Below are 24,858 nucleotides of genomic sequence, written 5' to 3' on the forward strand. Positions count from 1 at the left end.
CAAGCTTTTGTTATTCTCTTAAGAATGTAGACAGGTGACCCTTTTTGTAACTTCAAAATAAAACTTGTGTAATTTTCTTTCCCTTAAGAAAACTGTGCATCAATGTGATATTTGTAAATATATTTTTGTAACATTTCCAGCTCTTTGGTTCTCTTTAATGCGTTCTCTGCAATCTCTCATGCACAGTTTTACATGATGAATGTACTTAGGTTTTCACAACAGGTAGAGTTCCACCTAAAGAGGTCTCGTCTGGTATAGACAGGCAGGTGTGGCTGCTTTCACCCAAACCTGTTTCTGTTTGACGGGTGTGACATTGACAACTTGACAAGCCTGTAAATCGTCCTGAGCGGCTGCATTTATTCACACACGCTATTACACACACTTTCCTTTAGACCCTCAGTACTCGCTGTGGTTCTGGAGATCGGCTGTGTGAAGATGCCTTACAACAGCCAGTACGGACAGAAGATCCAGGCGGAGAACACGCAGGGCGACGGGAAGACGTTCGAGCAGCTGCGACAGGAATGTTTGCAGAAGGGAAAGTTGTTTGAGGATCCCGACTTCCCAGCGGTTGACACCTCACTCTTTTATAGTGAAAAGGTCCCGGTTAACTTTGAATGGAAGAGGCCGAAGGTGAGTAACCTGTAGCAAGTGTTCGTGTAGAATGAAGCCAGCGAAGTTCACTCAGATGTGAATGCCTGTTGAGGTGCTTGAATTTGACTTTATTTTAAAATGTGAATCTCGGTGATGGTGACTTGCAGTTTGTTTTTCTGAAATTATCTTTCAAAATAAAGCAACAAAAAATATATATTTTCACAGTGGTTTCAACTGATTCTATAGTTTGTTTAAAGAGCATTTATTTTGTGAAGATTCATATAAAATTTGGATTCATAAATTTCTTGAAATTTCAACCTGCATGACATTCTTCACATATTTTGAAGAATGTTGGTAATCGAACAACATTGGCCCCCATTGACTTTCATTGTGTGACCACAAAATCACTTTCAATTCTAAGGTAAAATAGATAAACAAGAAGTGATTTCTTAGATGGTTATCTGTAGGGTGTGCAATATGTCCATTCCGAAAACGTGAAACATTTTTGAACACTTAACAAAAGTTCATTTGTAGCAACAACGCTTATCCCTCAACATTTCACTTTATCAGTTTTTACCTTTTTCAGTGTAGTCTGACTTCGGCTCATATACTGTTCATCTAAGATAATGTGAACAATGAAGTGAACCCCAGTGGAGGTGGAATTTTGGCATGTATGGAATGCAGGTCATTCGGGCTGAGTATTGTTTTAATAGTATCTAGGTTTTGATGGAATAAGGCATTTAAATTGATTTAGGATGTTATGAACAGTTTTATTACCTACAAATTTTATCCGACATGATGATTCCACAACATCCATAAATAAATTCTACCCACTTCAGGTCCTCTATCTGCCCAAATCTTCTTGCTTTACTGCAACCTGATGGGTCTTCGAATGAAACTACAACTGCATTGCATTCCAGGGCGTTCCTGTAGAACGTGCTTAAATATTCGCTGCAGTGTGAGGACGCTGTGCATTCATGTAATCAGATTTAAGAATGCGACACACCTCACAGAGGTATCATGGGTGTTTACACATTTCCTTCTCTCGCACCGATCAGGCAGTTTATTAGCACTGCAGTAAGCACAGATCATGTGGTGTATAGATTGAGTAATTTAACAAAGTTGATTTAACAGGATGAAGCCTGTCTTTTGTCTCAGCAACTATTTTAAAATCTGTGTTAAATAACAATACAATAGTCAATAGACAGGTGGATTGGGTTTCAAGGGTGTTTTCTGTTATCCAGGGGAACAGATTTCGGAGTCAGTCAACAGTGCAATGCTTTTTGCTGATTTCATTTGGAGATGACACTGTTTGCTTTAAATGTGTTGACTGCATTTAGCTTCAATATCGAACATACAGCCATCTTGCATCCCAGTACTCTGGGGTTCCTGGACCAAGCCCCAATGACATTTCATCCTAGGTACATACACTTATCAATATTTCCTTTGATCTGTTCAAACTCAGGAAATATGCAAAGACCCACAGTTTATTGCTGGAGGAGCCACCAGGACCGACATTTGCCAGGGGCAGCTGGGTATGTATAACCATCAAACCTGCGATGCTGTCTTGTTTCAACACATGGTTGGGTTAATGATGGACAGACCCAACCACAGGTTTAAATTATCCTAGACAATGTACATATTTGACCCAACCATGAAGTGAGTGTTGCCCATTTGTTATGAACTGAAATGTGAAATCATCCGTCAGTTTAAAGTGAGTTTTCAGAAAAGAAAAGCATTGAAACTTTCTTATATCCGGATGCAGGAGACTGTTGGCTGTTGGCCGCGATTGCCTCTCTGACCATGTACGATGACACGCTGAGGAGAGTCGTGCCGCACGACCAGGACTTTGGTCGCAACTATGCTGGCATCTTTCATTTCCAGGTGTGACACTTTTGGTCTTACTGTAACTCATTGTTTTGAATGAACATTGAAAACCACTAACCAAAGTAAACATATTATGAAAATCTACCAGGAATCATATCCCAGTCATGACGTTTTATTTGTGTAAAGTCAGTGAAGTGAATGAGATCTTTCTCAGTAAGCATCTCAAAACTCTTTCAGAGTTAGAAATAAAACACTGGAATTTCTAACTAGGCATACTGAGAAGTGGGTACCCAATATTGCCTAATTTCCTAATGGAGATTTTCAACATTGTTCAACTCACTTTCTTCTGCAGTTCTGGCAACATAACAAGTGGTTGGATGTTGTGGTGGATGACAGACTCCCTTGTGTTAGGAACAACCTGGTGTTTGTTCACTCCGCAGACAACACAGAGTTCTGGAGTGCACTTCTGGAGAAGGCCTACGCCAAGTAGGCTCAAAACATTAACTTCTCACATACTTTCCTATTTCGTTTTGATCAAATAAAAATCCATCGTCTTGTTCGTGTTTGACAGGCTGAACAGCAGTTATGAAGCTCTGAAAGGGGGGAGCACCATGGAGGCCATGCAGGACTTCTCTGGTGGCGTGGGGGAGATGTACGAGACGAAGAAACCGCCGACTGACTTCTTCAACATCCTCAAGAAAGCTGTGGAGAGAGGATCCATGCTGGGCTGTTCCATCGATGTAAGCATAGCGGTGTACAGAAAATAAAATACTTATCAAAACGCATTTTGAAAGGAAAGAAGACACAGATGAGAATGTTTGTTCTTTTCTGACCACTAGATCACAAGTTCTGCTGAGTCTGAAGCTCAAACCTCTACCGGTCTGGTTAAAGGCCACGCTTACTCCATCACTGGAGTGGAAGAGGTAACCATAGCAACCATCAGTCAAATTAGATGTTTTTTTTTCTGTTAGTTATTTTACTCTCATGTAATTTTCATCTCTTCTCTTTTTTTCTCCTCAGGTCAACTGCAGAGGATCCAAAGTCCAGCTCATCCGAGTCAGGAACCCCTGGGGTCAGGTGGAGTGGAACGGCCGCTGGAGCGACAAGTATGACATTGCTTCTTAAACATGAAGTCCAGTAAACTGTAGCTGAGATATATAAAGGCTTTATACAGTATAGATTCCCCAAAAAAACTTAAGAATACAATCCCCTCTCGATATTTATTTAATGATTATAAGATTGTATTTTTGATGTCTTATGTTGTCAATCTTGAATTTCAAGTTCCAAGGAATGGAAAGGAGTTGACAGTGCAGACAAAAATCGATTGCTTAACAATGCCCTGGAAGACGGAGAGTTCTGGTAAGTCTGTCATTATTGGCTCACTCTTATGTCAATCCAATTGATTGTGTCATCATTAAATCTATACGATGTGTTGAAGGATGGAGTTTGAAGACTTCAAAGCAAACTTCGATAAGGCCGAGATCTGTAATCTCACTCCAGATTGCCTGGTGGACGACGGTAAGAAGAAATGGGAGGTGAGCTTGTTTGAGGGCAGCTGGATCAGAGGCACCACTGCTGGCGGATGCAGGAACTACATCGGTACGAAAGCTAAACTTTGCCATTTATGCATTTGAACAAAAGCGTTATATTGTATTACTTTAGGTGAGCTACAGAAACCCAGCACGTTTATTAATATTAATATACGCATATTAATATCGTTTTTCAATCTCCCAGACACGTTCTGGACGAACCCCCAGTTCAAGATTCGACTGAAGGATCCCGATAAGGGTGACAATCTATGCAGTGTCATCGTGGCTCTCATGCAGAAGAACCGTCGTCGCCTCAGGAAAGAGGGGCTTGACATGGAGACCATCGGCTTTGCCATTTATGAGGTAACAGATTGCGAGTGATTTAAGAGATGAAGCAAATAGCTTCTTGCAACACTGAAATATGACCCTGATTGTTTGATGGACCCACAGGCTGCAAATGATGAAGACCAACAGGGGAAAGACTTCTTCCGGTATAACGGCTCCAAATATCGCAGCCGTGCCTACGTCAACATGAGGGAGGTCTCCGAGCGCTTCAGACTCCCACCTGGAAACTATCTTCTGGTGCCTACCACCTTCCAGCCACACCAAGAGGCCGACTTCCTCATCCGCCTCTTCTCAGAGAACAAAGCTGCAGCCATGTATGTGTATCCTCCATTCTAACAAATGGACTAATAATACAGTTGGTGGTTTACAGTGTTCCCAAAGGGTTTTTGGAGAATTTGAATGCGTTTATAAATGTCTGTTGCTGACTTTTTTTGCAGTGAGATGGGAAACACTATTCAGGCTGACCTTCCTGATGTAAGTTCTGTCAACATTTTCATGCACTATAATCCCTCACAATTATTGTTTTTGCTGCTGGAGCATTTTCTGCTATTTTTACCTTATTATTTTATAACAGCAACTCACAACTTGTCACAATTTGAAACCTCTAGTTAAAATCAAACATAACAAAATATGTTTTTATATTATTGACATTGGCCACCATGGATTTAGAATTTTGAATAGTTATGTTTTTAAAGGACTTGGCTAAACTAACCATCAGGGTCTAAAAATCCTCCATGGATCGTGACGAAAATGTCAACGAAGAAAATGTAAATGTGGGGCCAAAAAATCATTGTTTCACGTGTCATGTCTTAGAAAATATTTCAATTTATGTTTATGTACAATTTATAATATATATTTGAATGTAATATATTAAGTAAAATCTATTAAACTCAAAATGAGTTTCAATGGCCAAATATCAAATCTAGGTTTCGGACAACAAGGTTATGGATATAATGTAAACATTTATTTTCTCTAATCACTAAAGCCACCAGTACCGAATCCTCCTGAGGAAGAAACCGATGAGGAGAAAGGTCTGAGGAGATTGTTTGAGCAGATCGCTGGCTCGGTGAGACACAACCCACAATCTAACATCATTAGGCCTACACACTGCACTGTTTTAGCATCCTGTAAGGTTATCAGATGGCAAGTCTCATAATTTTAAAGGTAACACAAAAATACCATGGCATGGTACCATGTCCAGTGCTAAAAAATGATTCTACTAGATTGAATGGGAATTGTATTGGTTAAGTTATAATGGTCTCTTTGTATCTGCTGGTAATATGTTGGGTGGATGACAATCTTACTGGAATATGAGCCAAAACACACTAGATAAACTAATTTTGCTATTGTTTTAATGGTAAACAGTTCGTCTTTTAAAGTGATACTTGTTAGGGAATCAATTTCTACCGTATGGTTCTTGTCTTTAATGAAAAGCTATGTAGGCAGAATTTAAAAGTGTGCACTGTGCGCCCTCTTCTGGTGTTATGATGAATGTTCGCTCATGTTTTCTCTCTAGGACATGGCCATCAGTGCCACAGAATTACAGCAGGTGCTAAATGCAGTCCTGAGCAGAAGTGAGTCTGTTTTATCAAGCACTTCCATCGAGGCCAGCTGTGATGTCTATGTGTCTATGTAAACACATCAATGATCTCTTTTAGGAAAAGAAGTGAAGTTTGATGGTGTGAGCCTCAGTACCTGTCACAGCATCATCAATCTCATGGATGTATCCTTCCTACAGTCTCACAAAATAACATACACTGGATTCTTGTTTTCAAATTCGAAATTGGACATTATAGGTTGAGTCGCTTCGGATAAAAGCCTCCCCCCAATGTAAATAATGATGTAAATATGACTTTAGAATATTATGGCTTTATGCTTTTGTTACATTTTCCTGAGCTGAGCACAGGTCGATAACACAGGAATGCTGGAATTCGAGGAGTTCAAAGTCTTCTGGGACAAACTGAAGAAATGGATTGTAAGTCACTGGTGAATTAAACATATCCCATCACAGCAAGTGATATTTCCAGCTGTTTTCAGAATAAGCGTGTGTATTTATAGATGTTATAATGACATTCTGTTTGCCGTTGCAGATGCTGTTCTTGTCTTTCGATACGGATCGTACAGGCCGCATGTCTGCCTATGAGCTCCGCACCGCTCTCAACGCAGCAGGTGAATATATGGAAAAGCAGATGAAATATGAATAGGCTTGTGAAATGCATATAATGCAATCATATCAAAAATTAACACTTTATGCATATTTATATTGTTTTTTCAAGGGATGCAGTTGAATAACAAGATTCTTCAGCTATTGGGTCTCAGGTTCATGGATGCCAATTTTGACATTGACTTTGACGATTACCTGACCTGTATCGTTCGATTGGAGAACATGTTCAGTAAGTGGCCAGCATAACAGATTTTATCAATGGAAATCTGTTTTTTTCTTTCTTAGATTAAATTTGTTCTGAGATGTGTAGATATGCAGACGAAAGCACTGATTTGTTTTTTTATTCCAGGGGTTTTCCAAGGATTTGACAAGCATAAGAAGGGTGAGATCAATCTAAATATGCAGCAGGTAAAACAACTTTTTGTGTTAAACATTTGAAGCTGATATAAAGGACAGCCTGATATACACTGATACACTGCAATTATTTATTCCAAGACAAATACATAAAATGATTTCAGTATTTTTGTTGAAGATGTTGTGAAAAGACTCTGTGTCTTTATTTCTCAACAGTTCCTGTTTTTGTCCATGAACGTCTGAGGATTTCATGAAACAAGAGGAAGAACAAAAGATTAGAACATCTGTTTGAAGCCACTGTGGATCTCGACACGTACTGAATACACACGCTTTTGTTTTGTTTGTTTTCAGATTCTTTATAAATACTGATGGTGTTAATGAGAAGATTTTACTGTGATTAACCCCCCCCCCAAAAAAACGTGTTGCAAACAATTTCCAGTGTCGTATTCTCGATTGTATGTGTTTACTCTTATTTGGTTTTGATTTGGGATATGATGACCCCTTTGTGCTTGTGCCAGATCTTATATTCTTTTAATGGCTGCTAAACTTATCTGAGCTTTCAGTTGCTTTTTAAAGTCACCGACTAACATGAATGAATGAAAGAAATAAAAAGTTTGTGCTATAAATTTGTGTGACTTTGGTTAATGACAATGTGGTCAAGCAATAGTCAATTTACATTTCATTAAAATGCATGCTTTGATTAAAAGATATATAAATATATTATAATTTTATAAATAGAAAAAATATTCTTTGTTGATTTAATTAAACATATAATAATTCAACCCCTTACTTACTATCAAATAAAATAAATGGAAAATATGAATAAATGATAGTAGATGAGACTTTTTTTACGTAATCCTTTATTTAACATTTTCCTTTTATTAACATTTTTATTGAAAAACGTGTTTTATATACATGAATCTATTGATTGATAAATAAAAATAACAAATTATTTATTTATTTGAGATTACGTCGAATGTTGGTACCGTCATCAATGCGTAACGTCAATGCGCCTCTTCAGACTAAACCAAGTTTAATCAGGGGTGTTTTCTGAAATTCTTTATTTGTATCTATTTGTTCCAGTATAAAATAATAGCATAGATAAATATTTCATGTACATAAACAAAAGTTAATAACAATAACATTTTTATTCGACACTATCGCCCGTTTTTTTTGGCTCAGTCCCTTCACTCATTGGAAATGGTACCGTCTCAAAATGTCCGCCGTGCTCCATGTGTTTCCAGCTAACAGGAGTGTTTTTATGATTTAATTCGATAAAACATAAGTTATTATTACATTATTATTTATACCGTACAACGGACTTAAAAACCATCAAATAATAATTCAATCGTTTTCATAAAAATGGTGAGTAAATTACGTTTGTATTGTTTATTCAGTCATCGTAGATGTCACACGGATTTTTGTTGTTGTTTATAACTTTTTATTTCAAGATAATAAGTTAAATTGAGTATATTATCATCGACAACAATGTTCTTGGTCTCGATGAACTTACAAGCATCAATGAGTTCACACATTATGTTCCAGTTTGTAAAGGAAACATTGACTTAAATAGATCTTAATATAAGCGGAATCATATGCTTTTACTTCAGTTAAATCGCTGTCTGTGTGATGTATAACGATCAGCTGTGACCTTTGTTTTCGTGCAGCCTCACAGAAAAAGGAAACCTTTCATCGATAAAAAGAATGCAGTTTCATTTCATCTGGTGCACAGAAGTCAGAAAGACCCGCTGGCTGCCGATGAGAAAGCGCCTCAACACGTGCTTTTACACGCTACTAAGGTAAAACAAACTGTCAGGCATTATACATGTTGTTATATAGGTTGGTTCATATAGATAACAGTATATATAATATTATAGAGACCTTATGTAGATAGCGTTGTATTTGAAATAATTAAACATCTCGATATAGATATTATAGATATATATGTAAAATATGTACGTTGTAGATATTAACTGCATAATATACATCTCATTCTATAGAGCACACAGCTTTATTTAGACCTCATTATAGAGTCCTTAGTACATATGTTATAAAAAGCATCATATGGACAGAATTATGTAGTCTTCAAAATTTTGGCATTTTTTTTGGCAGATCCTTTTATCCAAAGCGACTTACACTGCTTTATCCTATACATTTTACACAGATATTTGCAATCCCCTGAGATCGAACCCACAACCTTGCGTTGTTAACGCAATACTCATACCACTGAGCTACAGGAAAGCATTGTATTGCAAGCATCCTATTCATTGTATTGCATTATACATATACAGACATCATTACATAGATTGTTGTATAGATCATAGTTTACGTGTACATGTATGGAATGAAGTCAGATTTAACTGTTTAGTGGTCCAGAATAAGGTAGTGGTTGATATTTTGCCAAAAAAACGTTTTATTCACTGATTCATCAAAGTTCTGATGTGTTCTCGCAGGTAGATGTCGAGAAGAGGAAAGAAGAACTGCAGAAGTTTGGAGTGTTTTTCGACGATGACTACGATTATCTGCAGCATATGAAAGATGTGTCCCAGACCACAGCGCTGGTCTCCAACCCTCAAGTCAACAGAGATGCTCGATCGAGGACGACAGAGGACAACGATGAAGAGAAGACAGAGGAAGATGTCAACCGTGTTCCTGTGAGGTCACATAACAGCTACTCTGCTTATCGTGTTTAACATAGACAATGACATCCATTATTAGTCGTCAATGGATATGTAACATCTCGCTTAACTTGATTAAATTGAAGTTATGAATGTACATACAGCCATCATACTTGCGATGAACTTTATTTTAAAGTTTTGCCTACACATGATGGGTTTGTACAGTAACAGTAAGGGAGTGTATTCATGTTGACGGTGTCATGGTCCACTTGGATTTCCTGTATAACACATCCTGAATGTCTTTAGATGTGTGTGTTTGATGTCCTGATAAAGTTTTTTTCCATCTCACGGTTGCAGGCCTCCATCACGCTTCCCTCTTCTGTGTTTGCCACGGATTTTGAAGAGGAAGTGGGTTTGTTAAACAAAGCCGCTCCTATTTCAGGTGAGCCGGCACATCTACGGTAGGATCTGATTAAAGGGATAGTTTATTCAGACAAAAAACTGTTATCATTTATTTACCCTCATCTGATTTAAAACCTGTCTTTCATCTGTGCAGCACAACAGTAGAGATATTTTGGGAATGTCTCAGTGTTTTTGTGTCCATACAATGGAAGTCAAAGGGGGCCAATGGTGTTTCTTGCTTATCTGTTCAATTATGCATTTTATTAAATCTTTGTCTTCACTGTCTGTCTCTCTTTTCGACACCTCTAGGGCCCCGTTTGGATATGGACCCTGACATCGTCGCTGCTATGGACGAGGACTTTGATTTTGAAGACCCTGAGAACATGTTGGACGATGACTTTGTCCTCAAGGCCAACGAAGTCAAGGACGGCGAAATGGGGTAAGGCTGAGTCCAAAAGAACTGTGTTGTCAGAATATAGGAACATAACATCAACACATGGGACAAATGAGGTGAAAGCTCTGCATGACATCGCCTAACTACGTCACCTGCTTTCTTTCTGTTTTTGACCTCAGTGATGATGATGATGAATGGGAGGACACGGACGAGGAAGATGACGAAGAGGATGATGAAGATCAAGACTCGACAGACAATGAAGGTTCCCGGGAGTTCATGTTTGGGGATTGTGAAACGAAGACTCGTTTTACGGAATACTCGATGACCTCATCGGTCATGAGAAGAAACGAGCAGCTCACGCTCTTGGACGATTGCTTTGAAAAGGTAAAACAGGAAAATGCAGCGACAGACACGTTTGTGTAGCGCATCGTTGATGTTATGAAATTGTTGTGCGCAAATTTGGCACCATAAGCATCATCTAACATTGATTCCTTTTTTAAAACCCAGCATTTCTTGCGTTGTGTTTCCGTGCAGTTTTACGAGCAGTTTGACGATGATGAGATCGGAGCACTGGATAACGCCGAGCTGGAGGGCTACATCCAACCAGACAGTGAGCGGCTGGACGAGGTCATCAAAGACTACTTCATCCAGAAAGAGAAGGAGTAAGTGTGTTTGAACAACTTTTACATCTTGACATCTGCATGTGTGCGTGCGAGTCTTCAGGAGGACTGATCGATCTTTGTGTGTTAAGATATCAGAAGCCGGATCAGCTGGGTCCTCCAGAGCTGCCCTCGGTAACAGAGGAAAACGAGGATGAGGAGGTGCTGGAGATGGAGACGGTGGTCATCGAGGCGCCTGTAGAGCGCTGGGACTGTGAGACCATCATCAGTGAGTATTCCACAAGTATCGAATAATGGTCAGCGATGTCAACAAGTGATGTTTTTCATAAAGCGACTAGCGACAAATCTAGCTTGTTTTTACATATAAGCTGTTCGACGAAAGTGACTGTGTTTAGTTTTAAGTAGTGGAGTTCACTCACTATAACATGTCTAACAACAGAAACAGAAAAAAAGTAATTATGAACCTATTTATTGTTCATTTGGGTGCATTGTTCATAGTGTTTCTCACAGGATTTTGACAGACCTGTGGCACTGGTGACGTCACAAACTAAATAAAATATTTGTGACATCACGTTGTGTTTGCGTCGTGTAAGCACTTGATATCTGTTTTTCTTTTATCTGATCTTGTCACATTAAACTGTATTTTAAACTGAATGCCACCAGCAGTTACTTTGAGCGCTGCTATAATCCTGATTTATAAACGCAACATCATGGGACAAAATCACAATACAGCACATCTCCATTTTAGAGCAGACTGCCCAAGTAAATGCATTGTATGTAAAACGCTGTAAATAATGTATAGGACAGCTCCGAGAGTAGAGATATGAAACAGACCTGAAGCGCTTAGCTTGCATGATACTACGTGGATTACATCACTGAGATGCAAATTATCGCTTGATGTCGCCTGATGACATTTAGCGACTTTTCGGGGAGGCTATAGCTACTTTCCATTGAAAATAGTTGGCTACACTTACAGCCGCTTGTAACATCAGCAGCGCGAGCATTCAACAAGGGGTAATTGGCATCCATTGTTTATTCCATATTTAATATAATATTGTAAATAATAAACAAATGAAAATGTTGAGGACAAAAATGATGGGTACCCTAACCTAATATTTTGTTGCACAACCTTAAGCAAAGGTTTTCCGTAGCTCACAATGAGACTTCTGAACCCTCTTTTCCTGAGCAAACTGCTCAAGCTGTCTCAGGTTTGATGGGTGCCTTCTCCACTGCAAGTTTCAGCTCTTTCCATAGATGTTCGATAGGATTCAGATCAGGATTCATAGAAGGCCACTTCAGAATAGTCCAATGTTTTGTTCTTATTCATTCTTGGGTCATTTTAGCTGTGTGTTTTGGGTCATAATCCTGTTGGAGGACCCATGACCTGCGACTGAGACAGAGATTTCTGACACTGGCCAGTACGTTTCGCTCCAGAATACCTTGATAGTCTTGAGATTTCATTGTGCCCTGCACAGATTCAATGCACTGCGAGCCTCCATATTTCAGTGTAGGTGTGGTGTTCACTTCTGTGAAAGCTTGATTTTTTTCGTCTGTGAACATATGATGATGTGACTTGCCAAAAAGCCAAAAGTTTTGGCTCATCTGTCCAAAGGACATTATCCCAGAAGGATTGAGGCTTGTCAATATGAATTTGAGCAAATTACCAGTATGGCTTTTTTATGTTTCTTTTTTCAAAAGTGGTCTTCCATGCTCAAAAAGCGACGGATGGTGCGATCAGAAACTGACGTACCTTCACCTTAGAGTTCAGCTTGTATCTCTTTGGCAGTTATCTTTGATTCTTTTCTAGCATTCACACTATCCTTCTTTTAATTTGGTGTCGATTTTCCTCTGGCGGCCGCAGACAGGGAGGTTGGCTACAATTCCATGGACCTTAAACTTCTTCATAATATTTGCAACTGTTGTCACAGGAACATTGAGCTGCTTTGAGATGGTCTTGTAACCTTTATCATGCTTGTCTATTATTTTCTTTCTGAGCTCCTCAGACAACTCTCTCCCTTTGCTTTCTCTGGTCCATGTTCAGTGTGGTCACACAATGACACCAAACAGCGCAGTGACTACGTTTCTCAGTTTAAATAGAATGAATGACTGATGACAAGATTGGATACATGTGTGATACTAATAAAAGAAACAAATCAGTATGAAATATCACTATAATCCAATGATGTATTATCTTCTCTAAGGGGTACCAACAAATTTGAATAAATTGAAAAATCCAATTCTGTCATTCATGTTTCCCACAATATGTTAGGTTATAAGTTTGAAACGATTAATCAATGTTTTAATAACCTTAATATACCTGGAGTGTGCTTGTACTAGGAAAATGCAAGTATCGATTCATGACTCGGATCGGCAGATACTCATAACTAATTGACTCAGATTTGAGGCACAAAAAATGTATGACATCTCTATTTATATATTTGTGCCTGAATTCTGAGCACATTTACTGAATGACACTTGTCATCTGAAGTGATTTATTATTTTTACTCTCTCACGCAGGCACATATTCCAACCTGTACAACAGACCCAAACTCATCCAGGACACTCCTAAGGTAAAGAAACTTTTTGTTTTGTGGAGGATGCTTAATGACCAATTTAGTTGGGTTGCTTTGTAAGCTGACATAGTCGAGGTGCGCCGAGAGTTACATTTCCAAGTCAAATCGAGATCTAGTTTGCATCTAGCTAAAATAACATTTCACATAAGATTCAATCTATAGATGTTTTCAGCCACCAGACATGTGGTATATATGGAAATAATTCCTTTTACAGTGTATAATGGTGGCGTTATTGTCAAGCACCTGGAGTGATCGGTCAGGTTTAACCCGCCCAGCTAAATGAAGACACACAAGGTTCACAATGTCTGTACACAATTTTCTTTACGTCATAACAACATCAAAGAGATTCAGGTGTTGAAATAGTTACGAGATTTCTGAGTTATTTTACGTGAAAGTCCTGCGGCTGATGAACAGTTGATGGGTTTGTTTGCAGTCTAAGCCAATCAAAGTGTCCCAAAAGACGGGCATTCCTCTGGACGTCCTGGAGAAAAGAGGCCCGACAGCCAAACAGGTGGAGAAAATGGAGAGAATCAACGAGTCGGACCTGCCCAAAGTGTCCACCCAGCCCCGCTTACGAGAAGAGAGCGCCGAGGAGAGGAAAGCTAGAAAACAGGCCATCAAAATGGAGAGGAAGGTGCGTACAAAGCCTTGACCTACAGATGGCAGTATTTCATGTGTCATCATACAAAACTATATATTTTTTAAACATAGGCATTAAGTTGCAGTGCAGTCTGATATTTGCCTGTCATCCAATCAGAAAATAAGAACATTATCCGCAGTCAGACATTATCAGCCAATCAGGAAGTGAGAACAGGGTGTCCTTGTCCCAACATCAGATAAAACCGATTCGTGGTGTTTCCAACTAGTTAAACTCATTATCCTAAGACTGGACTTTTCACCAACATTTGGAGTATTAAACACTAATGCTGGTACCTCAAATCCCAAAGCTTCGAACACCTTAGCAACAGCATAACTTCATTTCAACCACCCGCGACACAGCTCAAGTGACTAAGCATAGTCCACCACTCACCCTTCATCTGTTGGGTTACAAAACCTTAAAAACATTTGAAATAGTAGCGGCGCAGAATCGCAGAGCTCTTTAAATCATTTTGTGATAACCAGGCAAACAAAAACAGGATATTTTAATACGTACTGATCTTCCTAAAATATGGATTTTAACCTGCGTTTCATCATTTATCTTAAACTGTGATTGTCTGTGATTTGTGCAGGAGAGGAGGACGGAGAAGAAGGGAAACAAACTGGCGTTCAAACAGGAGAAACAGATGCAGGAGAAGCAGATGGTTGGCTTAAGAGCAAACGTTCAGGGTATGAAGCTCTCATAGGATTTCTCAGAGAGCGTAAACAAAACTGGGATGTTCTGCGTGCCAGCAGACACTATAGGACCCTACCGCTCACGTGACTTCAAGGGGTACATGGTTGCTCCGGTTGTGTCATCACTGTGTTTATCTGTGAACGTCAAATCAAGTTATCATTGTGTACGAGCAGTCTGCAACATGCACACAATCTAAAGCCTCTTTTCCTCTAATGTAGCGTATGATTGAATTTCATTTGCTCCATGTAGTATATGTCTCACCAACAGCCAGTGCAAATAAAACCTCCAACTGTTTCCAAAAAAGCATTTGTGTTAGCAGTCCTTGTGTATTTAAATTAGCAAACACAACTTTTCTCATAAAATCCCACTTTTAATAAAAAATATAATGCACAAATATACAGTATACAATAATCAACATGGCTGTTCTAGATGGCTCAATAATTCGGTATGTTCAAATGCGTTACCCTCTTAATGCAGTTTACATTAAAAACATGTTTTGACCTGAAACGTCTTTCCTGTCCTCATAATAATAACACACAGAATTTTTTTAGGAATCGTTATTTGACAAAGTGCACTTCATAGCCCAAACACGGCATTTACCTGGACACGCAACCAAAACTGCAGCAGCTTCACAGTTACAAAGCTATTTTTGTGGATTTCTAGTCAATGTGCCATTTTACTACACGTTTTTTTGAGTTGTCTTGTTGCGATGTCATTGTCAAGCAGTCGGAATTGTTATGATCCTGCTGTAGAAAATATTAAGTAGTTTGACTCACAACCTGAGCTGCACTGTTAAGTGATACAGTAATGTAAAACAGTAGTGTAAAAGACACACAAGATGTAATAATGTAAGACAATCATACATAAAATAAATAACCATGTAGTTGTATTATACGGGAAGAAAATAAAGGCCTATGACTAATGCTTCAAGCGTCGTTGTGCAACGCTGTGAACCAGAATAACTGGGAAATTCCACTTCATGACATCACATGAAAGCTTTTGTTTGTACAAACAGTTGTACAAACAAGTGTATGTATCTGTCCGGACATATTCCCAATAACATCCCTGATAAAATCTTTTGTCTTTTTTGGGACTTCCCTTCACATGTCCGCCTCGGAAAGCATTCACCTCATCAGTTGTGTTTGTCCTGGTGGGTCTCTAGTTTCTGTAACCTTCTACTTCATCTCCTGGACTCATCTCTAGTTTGAAGACGTGTGGACAGTCGTATCCTGCAGATATGTCGCTCATGGACCTGCTTGTGTGGTTGTGACAGCTGTTGCCCATTTCTCCTAAATCTAAATCACAGGAGGATCCGGAATCTTGGATCTCCAGGTCACCGTCTACGCCATATTTGTTGTAGTTCTTTGAGTCGACGGAAGAACTCTGCCTATCCCACGACTGCTGCTCATTGGGGTCGATCTCTAATAACATGTTGTTCTCAGCAGGGTCGCGAGTGATCGGTTCGATTTGAAGATCACTCGCCACGGTTTCAGGCTCAATTTTTAAAGGTCTGCAGAGGTGTGTTTGCGTTGGCTTGAAATCCTACCAAACCAGAAACAAGAGTTTAGAGTAACCAATCCCACAGCAGGAATGCATCTTATATAGAACACAACGTGACAAAGGACCTGAACATTTTTTGTTTTAGGCGAGCGCACGGATTTGCCTGCTTGTCTATTGCTTAACTTTAAATATGAAGTGAAGGTGTGAATTTCATTAATGATTATTAGGGCACTTAAATAAAAAGTAGGTCTATTAGTTAGGGCTGTTAAACAATTAATCACATCCGGAATTAAAGTTTGTGTGTCAAATAAAAGTGTTTACATAACATACGTCTGTGAACTATGCATATTGATTTTGTATTTTTAAACACATACATGTATATGGGTCACAGACGTTAAGATGCCCAAATCAAAAGAAATGTAGAAAAGTAATTTTATGTCCATAGGAAGCACAATAAATGCAAGTAAAATGTCCACATTATGGTTACAACTTATTTTTTATATAAAATGTCCAAATTTGGTTGAAATATTGTTACATTGTCTTTTACTAAATTATATAAAAGAATAAGGGAGCGTATTAAAAAAACTCAGTGACAAATGGGCGAAACATAGGATAGTGGCAAATTTAAAACATGATATATTGCAACTTATAAGCATTTAGAGGTAAAAGTAATTAGACTTTAATACGTCATGAGTCCATTTTTTTTCTAAATATGCCTGACAAGATTGTAACACAATTTTTTTTGTGGCCGTCTTATGTAAATCAGTGATTTTTATCTTTTGCTCTGAAAAACAAAATGCAAATATATTCAACAGAAACATTTTTTTGGAACAAGATCCATTTAAAGCCGTACATAAATCAATAAATGTTCATATATCATTTAAATGATATATAAATGCAAATATTTACTTAATACACACGTGTGATTACGTGTATATGTTTAATAATACAAAATGAATATGCACAGACATATATTATGTAAACAGAATCTTTAAATCGTGATTAATCGATAAATCCCATCCAGAATAATAGTTTAAAAGCCCTTATATTCGTAAAACCGAGACCCGCACCAATTTAATGTACTACAATATTCTATAAAATAAGAATTTTCCGTATATTGATTTTAAGACCACTTCAAGGAAATAAAATCGGAACAGGTCTTACCAAGAATGAGGGAAAACCAGTCGCTGCTCTCTTCTTTATTTTCTCGTTGCATGTCTTTGCCAGCAACAATATAACAACGGTTATAAACAGCAATGATAAAACAACTCCCAGCAATGGATACAGGTATGTGGAGATCGGGGGGTCTTTTGGAGAAAAAGAACACAAGTAAATTACATCGGCATCAGATGCACACATGTTTATGTTTGGACAAGGTTCATAGAAAACTTTGCATGCATATTGTGTTGTGCAGTTAGAGTATTTACAGTATGTCAAGTCTCCACTGAAACACTCTCTCTTCTGCTTAAAATGTCTTTGTCCGATATTTCCTGTTAGGTTGAGGCAGTATTTTTCTCTCTTCTCGGCAAAGTCAAAATATACCTCACATGTTTTAAGCTCCATTCCACAATGGTTTGACGCTTTATTGATCTAAAACAAATAGTCAGAAATGTCATTCCAGCATCCTTCATAGAAAAAAAGAAATGTATTTTTAGATACACTATATGGACAAAAGTATTGTAACACACTTCTAATGAACAGGTTTGGCTACTTTTATTTCTGCGATAAAACATGACAAGATCCCTGTGCACAAAGCAAGATTCAAAAAGAAAGGATTCAGTCTAGTGTGTAAGAACTTGAATGGTCCCAGACCCGAACCCAGCTGAACCCCTGTGACCCAAACACTCAACACCCAAACCCATCAAAGACTTGTACCCCTGTGTACAGTCACATCAGAACAAAAAAAGGCTCTGTCAAAACTGTGGAAACAACATTATTTAATATGGTATTGTTTGGTATAACATTAAACTGTGATTTGTTTGCAATTACTAGAATAGAGAAACATATTTATTTGAGATATGTTTGTCTATATACTGTGTAAGTATTAAATTGAAGTCATAAAGGTGAATATAACCTCTTCTGATTCAGCTTTAAAATCAAAATCCGTATCCGTGTTATTGCGAAGAGCTGGTGTGTTTTCGTACAGGTACAGAGGGTTGGTAAACTCTAGGTGAAGTTTTCCCTCTTTTGGCGACAGTTTAACTTCTGGAAACTCCAACTGACCTGGAACCACCCGAGCAGAAGATCAACGTTAATAATGTAATGCTCAACAAATACAGCACTCATCATAACCATATCAGATCTGTCAATGTGCCTTTTAATCCTATTTTATATATATATATGTCTTAAATGTAAATTTAATGAAACTATGTTCATCAACCTTTTTCTTGTTCCTATTTGCGCAAAGGTTGTGGGTTCAATTTTTAACACATATTAAAAATATATAATATACGTAAGTTGCTTTTGGGCAGAAGCGAAATGTGTGCATTTTTAAAACCCTTTTGGAAGCAACTACAAATTGCACACATTTTACTTGACATTTTAAAATATAATGTTTTAAAAAGATTGATTTGGGTTTCTAACTTTCTTGTATAAAATGGAAAAAGCAAAAACTTTGCCGATGGTAAAACACCAACAACAAGACTCCTTAATATAATATTAACGTGTTGTTTATGTAAACAGGAAAATATGAAAGTCCACCGAAATACAATATGCACGTGCAATTCTTGTCCATTGCAAATCTATTCGGTTTACTAAAATGGACAAACATTTTGCTGGCTGAATAATGGGGGAGGTTTTGAATTTGATTTTAGGATCACATGGTCTGGCAGATTCTGTGTTGCTTCAAATTCACTTACACTTAATAGCGCTCAAGGCGAGCTCATTGAAACTGAATATTTCTGATTCGGATTTCTTTGACGTCTTGTCACCCTGTTTTGCTGTCACGAAGACAACGTAATGATTAAACGCTGGAGTCTTTAGCATGTTAGATAGTTTCATCCGATGTTCTCTTGTGAGGTGAACTTCAATCCTGTAACACAGAAGACACATTATCGTGAACCCAGGATGGCAGTATCTGTGTTTCAGATGCAGATGTGACAATGCTGCCGTTAACTTCAAAATGAATGAAGGAATAAAGATTGAAAATCGGAGGAAAGACTTCACACAAGAATGAGAAAAGAGTTTGAAGTCCCATTTTTGTGTACTGTGGTGGGCCTATACAGTTACTTTCAAACATCAGTGTCATTTAGAAAAATACATAATTCAGGTAAGTAGCTTTAAACATGTCAACTATATGTTATATTTACTGTATATATATAGGCCTCAGATCTTGGAACAAAGCTGTCGTCTTTTTAAAGCAGTGGACTTACCCGCTCATATCCTTCAGCTCCACCCGGAAGACAACATTCTCTATGGCATGTGGATATTGCCAGTGTACTTCAACTTTATAGCTGTCACACTCTATAGACACGTTGCTGGGAGGAGGAAGGCTCTGAGCTGAAAGAGAAGAAAATAAAAAGTTCATTTTCAAGCTTAATAAATCATATGCTTTTGTGCATTTAATGTGCAATATGTAAACAACAAAAGCAGAACCTAAAGATTAAAATATTTTTAGCATAGTGGACCATTTAGTTGTGACGTTGTTTTCCTGACACACAAGCATTGAAAAGTGTTTTTTGACATGAAATATCACCTACACCCTGTGCACTGCAAACAAAAATGTGGCTCCGGTCAGATTCTTTGTTCAGCAAATCAGAACGCTTCAAAGCTCTTTTTGTCTGTCAATCATTCTGCACAATGACACAGTGACCCGTATGGCAAGCAGAAAGGCGTGAACATCAGCTGTCAGTAACTTGTGTGAGAATGGTATTTAGCTATCGTGTCTAATCTCATGGTATTGATTTCATGGTTTAAAACAGATTTTTTTCCTTACATGATATCGAGATTCATGTATCGAGATATATTAATATCTGCTTATAATGCTCCCCAAGGGTCTGTGTGTGTGTTTGTCCATGTCTTTAGAGAACGCACTTTTGGAAAGAAGGGGTGTGTATAAATCAGTAGTTATTTCTGGTGGGACTTCCATGTATACTTTAATAGAATGTTTAGTATTATATCACAATACATAGAATATGAGTTCATTTGTTGGCAAATGTGCTTTAATTGAATGACAATCGAAAAAAATCCCCTTATTGTTTCAATATTATATATTACAAATGATATACAAAATATATATTTTTTGTTAAAAATGAACAAAAAATGAACTTTTACTCACCCTCTTGTCATTTCAAAGATGTATGACTATCTTTCTTCCGCAGAACACAAAATAAGATATTTTGAAGAATTTTGTTAACTGGCCTTCATTCACTTGCATTGGTTTTGTGACCGTACAATAGTGAATGGGTGCCGGCGCTGTTTGGTTACCAACTTTCTTCACAATAACTTTGAAATGACATGAGGGCGAGTAAATAATGACAGCATTTTCATTTTCAGGTGAACTATCACTTTATGGATCTGAAAGCCTCTTTACACCAAGAACTATAACTTTAAAGTTAATAACGAATGATCATTTCTGAGAATACCAATCTATGCTTTAGTGTTACACTCTGATAATCTTAAATAGATTTTTGAATAGACTTTTGATTGACTCTGAATGATTCATTGTTCTCTGAAGGTGATCCCCTATGTATCTTTATCCGTATTTCAAATGTTTAACAATTATTTACGTTTTATCCTCCTCTTTATTGACTTTGGTGTGAAGAGGCCTTAAAGAGACACAGGTACATTATTTCTTCTCATGTCATAGGTTGTATGTCCTCAGGTGACCTCAGCCTCTCTCTCTCTCTCCCTCCAGGGTCTCAATGGAAGAGCAGCATTCTCAAACTCTCGATTCAAAAACAGTTTCCCGTAGGCAGTGTATTAACCGTCCTCTCCATTTACACGCCTCCGCAGACACGTTCACACTTGCAATCAGATGTCATATAAAGGCCAATATTTACTCATTCCTTATCCCAGTTTCAATTTTTCTCATCCACTCTTTTGGAGGTTTGAGCTTCAGATGCTTTTAAAGCATTTGTATTCACTATTTTTAATTGTTACCAACTGAACTCAATGAACTTATTTGTTCATTCAGAAGTTTAGAACTTTCTGGTAAATTTACATGGGATGTTTTATTTCACAATATTTTTTTATGGACAAATGGAATACGCCCTGGAATCCCAGTTCATTCATCCATTGCTTTATCTTTGAAAAGAAGGCTGTCATTTTTTTATTACACACCTTATGTTGTGAAAGACCGAAGATGGCCTCACGGCTAACAAACGTGAAGTAAAAATGTAACTGTCCAGTACACCTGATGGCATCTGACTTTGATGTATTCTGCACAACCAAAAACGTTCTTTGTGTGCATTGAAGCTCAAAACCGGTTCTCCTAGTTCAGACTGTTGACGAATAACCATCACGCTGTGCCCACACGTCAGAGCAAAGAAATGTAAAAGTCGCGCGTATTAACTTCCTTTTCCTCTTACTTGGATTTCTTGAGAAATCTACAGAGTAATTTCTCAGTAAGTCTTCATGTTGGTTTTTTACAAGTAAGCCAGAACTGACGAACTTTGACTTCCTTTTGAGTTGTGCCAACTTCCCAGAATGTCCACCCCGTAATTGCACAACATTAAAGAGCACACGTACATCATCTAAAAAAAAACTGAAAATGCTCACTTGATCATCCATGATCATATTTGTCACAATCTCTCCAAAACGAGCTAACTAAACCATCAGAACAGGTCAGAAAAGATATCTCACACCCTTACGGCTTTACATTTATTCACCAGCCTCAATGTTTAACAATGCGAAGTTCATTTTATGATGCAGAGATTTCACTTCATTATCTGAAAGTTAATCAGTTCTTATGACTGTGGATGTCAGAGCCCTTCAGATAACTCAGCACTGATATGCTCGATCTTCAACCTGCTTTGTGGACTAAGTCAATGTGTAGATAACTCTTCACCTTTCAGTCTTTACACATTGTCAGTGTATGAGGTAGTACAGATGTGTGAAACATTAAAACGTGAAGACGTAACTTCAAAATGTGGTTGATCTTTCCACATTTTTCTTTCATGGGCGAGTTTTAACATGTCAAGTGTGTATTCAGGGGGAGCCTTGACCGGTGCGCAATAACTGGCACCAGTGCCAACCCTTTCATCCCAAGGAAGTGATAGATATGAAAAATGAAATAATACACTTTTCATTTTGGGTCAAATAGATTATAGTTTATTATAAACAAAAATACCAAGTTATAGCCTGGTCTCCACTTCTTAAAGGCTTACAACTTGGTAAATATATTGCTTAGAGTCAAACTTCCAATTATTGTTACTAAATCCATTTAAGAAAATGAACAATGGGTTTCCTACCATAGTTACCACAATTTTACTACAAATATTGTGGTTAGACCATGGTAGTAACCATTGTTTTATTTGAGATTTTTTTTTTACAAGACTGATTACCATATAACTATGATTTTACAACATACAGTCTACTCTATCATGAACTGTGAGACCAGTAAATAAAACAAATACAAAACAAACAAACAAAAAATCCTTACCGTCAACCTTTGTTCCGGGTCCCAAGACCAAGAAAGACAAGGCAACGATGTACACCTGGAACTGCATTATTGTGAGTGTCAATACACCGTTCACACACTATCATCCAGCCAAAAGAAATGTGAATCTCGTCACATTATTGCTCCTCAATTTGACAAAAAACGACAGTTTCTCTGTTTTCTGTGATACGAACGATACGAAACGTCATGAACGGAGCTGCGGATGAAAGGGAAGAGGCGCGCGCACTTCTGGGAAATGACGCGTGTATTCACTCCCACAGGTGCGCGCTTCACAGGTAGCCTAACTATAGTACGCGGCGTGTAGAGCTTTGATGTTTCTAGGGTTTGGGATAATTAAATTATTTAAAAGTCAATCAAATTATAGCATATACGAGAATCTAAAATGATAATTTTCTCAAATGATAAAATGAAAAGTGTGAGACGTCATCGATTACTCAGCGCGGGGATTTAATCTCCTAATGTGGGATCATATTTCACTTTTCAGGTAAAACCCGACGGCGCCCTCTGGTGTCACTGTATGACATTACACATCAGACACACATTATTATTAAATACGACACGATATGGGCTATTATAAAGTTTATCAAAGAAAAAAGTCCCATAAATATTAAACATTCAGATGTTATTCAAAGAACATTTAAGAAAGAACAGAATGTTGCCCTTAAAGATAAAGGTTCATATAAAGTTTCTTAAAATAATACTTTCATACCTTTTTATAGCCTGAAAAGTATATTGCTCCTGCATGACACATCGCTTATTGCTCCCTGAACTCTCTGTAAATCGCTTTAGATAAAAGCATCTGCTCGATGACTAAATGTAACTGTATAACAACCTTTCCACTACAAACAACCTATTGTGCAACAGGAAGGTTTTGTGGATGTAACAGGTTCTTTATAGATTTGTCTTCCCTTAAGATTTACTTTTTTTTCCTTTATTGGGCATGTCCGCTAAACAACAATGTGTGTCAGAATTTATCAGGCAAAAGCATTTATGAACGATTTAGATGAGACAGAGATTACTCTACAAAGTAGAGTATGACCCTTGCCCTTTGGATTTGAAGTTTATGCGTCACTTATATAACACATTAGAAACAAATCTGCCTGGGACAGACTGAAACTGAGTCGAATACACTTTGGTTCTTTAGCAGATTTTTTTTCATTGTGTGCTTTGGGTTATTCTGTACTCTATGTTTGTTCATCAGTACGTGTTTTTGACAGAAGGGCCACATTCAAAGATACAAAATTTATTTTGTAATGTAAATTCCCAATGTCACATAATAATTCAACCATTAGAGTACACAACAGAGGTCCTGTATAACAAGTCATTGTTCACCTGTAGGCTACATGATCACAGGATTGTTGCATCTGTTCTGGGAGCAGATGTGTGTAGAAGGATCACTGGGCAAACAAAACTAATGACGGACAAGTGCACGTGAGCTTAAAAAGCAAATGTTTATTGTTACAGATGAAGTGTTTGATTTTTGTATAGCGGGCATCACTAAACAGAATTAAAAAAAACGGTTTAAAAACTGGTTTCTCTGCACCCCAGCATCAGACGTACAGATAATCAGTAGCTGAATTGAATTATCATGTCAAATCATGAAGTCAGATGATGAGTCAAATGTTTTGAATGAACTTTCCCACATCTTTCCCACACAGCTTACAGCTATTTTTTTTAGGAACATTACAGTGTTTTTTCCCAGGTTTGCTTTAATGACAGCTGCACTTCAGCTGGAAAATAGACTCGCAAATCCTGATAATCAATTCATGTTATCACATCAGGATTTGAACATTTTCCAAAGATCCTCTTGTGTGTTTCAATGGAAGCAGGAAATCCTGAACTTTATAACCAATTATGATTTTAACAACCAACTGTCGTCCGATTCCAATACCAATATTGGACAATTGCAGAGTACTTTACAATACTAACTACACTGTAAATCTAATAGTTGTCCTCACTTAGAAATTATTTGTTAACTTTACTCAGTTG

The 24,858-nt window shown here is 37.8% G+C and overlaps 3 protein-coding genes across 3 annotated transcripts; 2 read left to right on the forward strand and 1 right to left on the reverse strand.

The window, feature by feature from the left end:
- Window positions 1–336: 336 nt before the first annotated feature.
- On the forward strand, window positions 337–7,430 carry capn9 (calpain 9). The gene is made up of 20 exons (XM_056772982.1): window positions 337–630; window positions 2,057–2,126; window positions 2,357–2,475; window positions 2,771–2,904; window positions 2,990–3,158; window positions 3,258–3,341; window positions 3,439–3,524; window positions 3,700–3,777; window positions 3,857–4,017; window positions 4,153–4,310; window positions 4,398–4,606; window positions 4,730–4,766; window positions 5,278–5,358; window positions 5,809–5,866; window positions 5,951–6,015; window positions 6,199–6,267; window positions 6,383–6,461; window positions 6,569–6,685; window positions 6,806–6,864; window positions 7,027–7,430. The coding sequence occupies exons 1-20, from the start codon at window positions 436–438 to the stop codon at window positions 7,051–7,053; spliced, it is 2,055 nt and encodes a 684-aa protein (XP_056628960.1). The 5' UTR covers window positions 337–435; the 3' UTR covers window positions 7,054–7,430.
- Window positions 7,431–8,001: 571 nt separating this feature from the next.
- ltv1 (LTV1 ribosome biogenesis factor) lies at window positions 8,002–15,035 on the forward strand. The gene is made up of 11 exons (XM_056734434.1): window positions 8,002–8,175; window positions 8,478–8,609; window positions 9,264–9,464; window positions 9,786–9,870; window positions 10,140–10,269; window positions 10,404–10,608; window positions 10,759–10,886; window positions 10,976–11,112; window positions 13,362–13,414; window positions 13,851–14,051; window positions 14,647–15,035. Exons 1-11 carry the CDS (start codon window positions 8,173–8,175, stop codon window positions 14,758–14,760), a joined length of 1,389 nt encoding a protein of 462 aa, XP_056590412.1. The 5' UTR covers window positions 8,002–8,172; the 3' UTR covers window positions 14,761–15,035.
- A 116-nt stretch (window positions 15,036–15,151) lies between these two features.
- On the reverse strand, window positions 15,152–23,227 carry ifngr1 (interferon gamma receptor 1). The gene is made up of 7 exons (XM_056734448.1): window positions 22,852–23,227; window positions 19,622–19,748; window positions 19,109–19,281; window positions 18,325–18,473; window positions 17,678–17,840; window positions 17,415–17,557; window positions 15,152–16,292 (listed from the first exon to the last, which is right to left on the reverse strand). The coding sequence occupies exons 1-7, from the start codon at window positions 22,916–22,918 to the stop codon at window positions 15,909–15,911; spliced, it is 1,206 nt and encodes a 401-aa protein (XP_056590426.1). The 5' UTR covers window positions 22,919–23,227; the 3' UTR covers window positions 15,152–15,908.
- Window positions 23,228–24,858: the final 1,631 nt, after the last annotated feature.

This window comes from Triplophysa dalaica, chromosome 2 (genome assembly GCF_015846415.1).
Source record: "Triplophysa dalaica isolate WHDGS20190420 chromosome 2, ASM1584641v1, whole genome shotgun sequence".
NCBI lineage: Eukaryota > Metazoa > Chordata > Actinopteri > Cypriniformes > Nemacheilidae > Triplophysa > Triplophysa dalaica.

What these genes read in the sequence shown, in the direction of transcription:
- ifngr1 (XM_056734448.1), bottom strand. Translation starts at nt 22,918, where the DNA reads ATGCAGTTCCAGGTGTACATCGTTGCCTTGTCTTTCTTGGTCTTGGGA. An exon ending in ACCCGGAACAAAGGTTGACG is followed by an intron (nt 19,749 to 22,851) that starts GTAAGGATTTTT and finishes CTTCTCTTTCAG; the next exon opens with CTCAGAGCCTTCCTCCTCCC. An exon ending in CTGGTTTTCCCTCATTCTTG is followed by an intron (nt 16,293 to 17,414) that starts GTAAGACCTGTT and finishes CTGGTTTGGTAG; the next exon opens with GATTTCAAGCCAACGCAAAC.
- ltv1 (XM_056734434.1), top strand. An exon ending in CAAAGCCGCTCCTATTTCAG is followed by an intron (nt 9,871 to 10,139) that starts GTGAGCCGGCAC and finishes CGACACCTCTAG; the next exon opens with GGCCCCGTTTGGATATGGAC. An exon ending in TCATCCAGGACACTCCTAAG is followed by an intron (nt 13,415 to 13,850) that starts GTAAAGAAACTT and finishes GTTTGTTTGCAG; the next exon opens with TCTAAGCCAATCAAAGTGTC.
- capn9 (XM_056772982.1), top strand. Translation starts at nt 436, where the DNA reads ATGCCTTACAACAGCCAGTACGGACAGAAGATCCAGGCGGAGAACACG. An exon ending in AAATGCAGTCCTGAGCAGAA is followed by an intron (nt 5,867 to 5,950) that starts GTGAGTCTGTTT and finishes GATCTCTTTTAG; the next exon opens with GAAAAGAAGTGAAGTTTGAT. An exon ending in GCATCATCAATCTCATGGAT is followed by an intron (nt 6,016 to 6,198) that starts GTATCCTTCCTA and finishes AGCTGAGCACAG; the next exon opens with GTCGATAACACAGGAATGCT.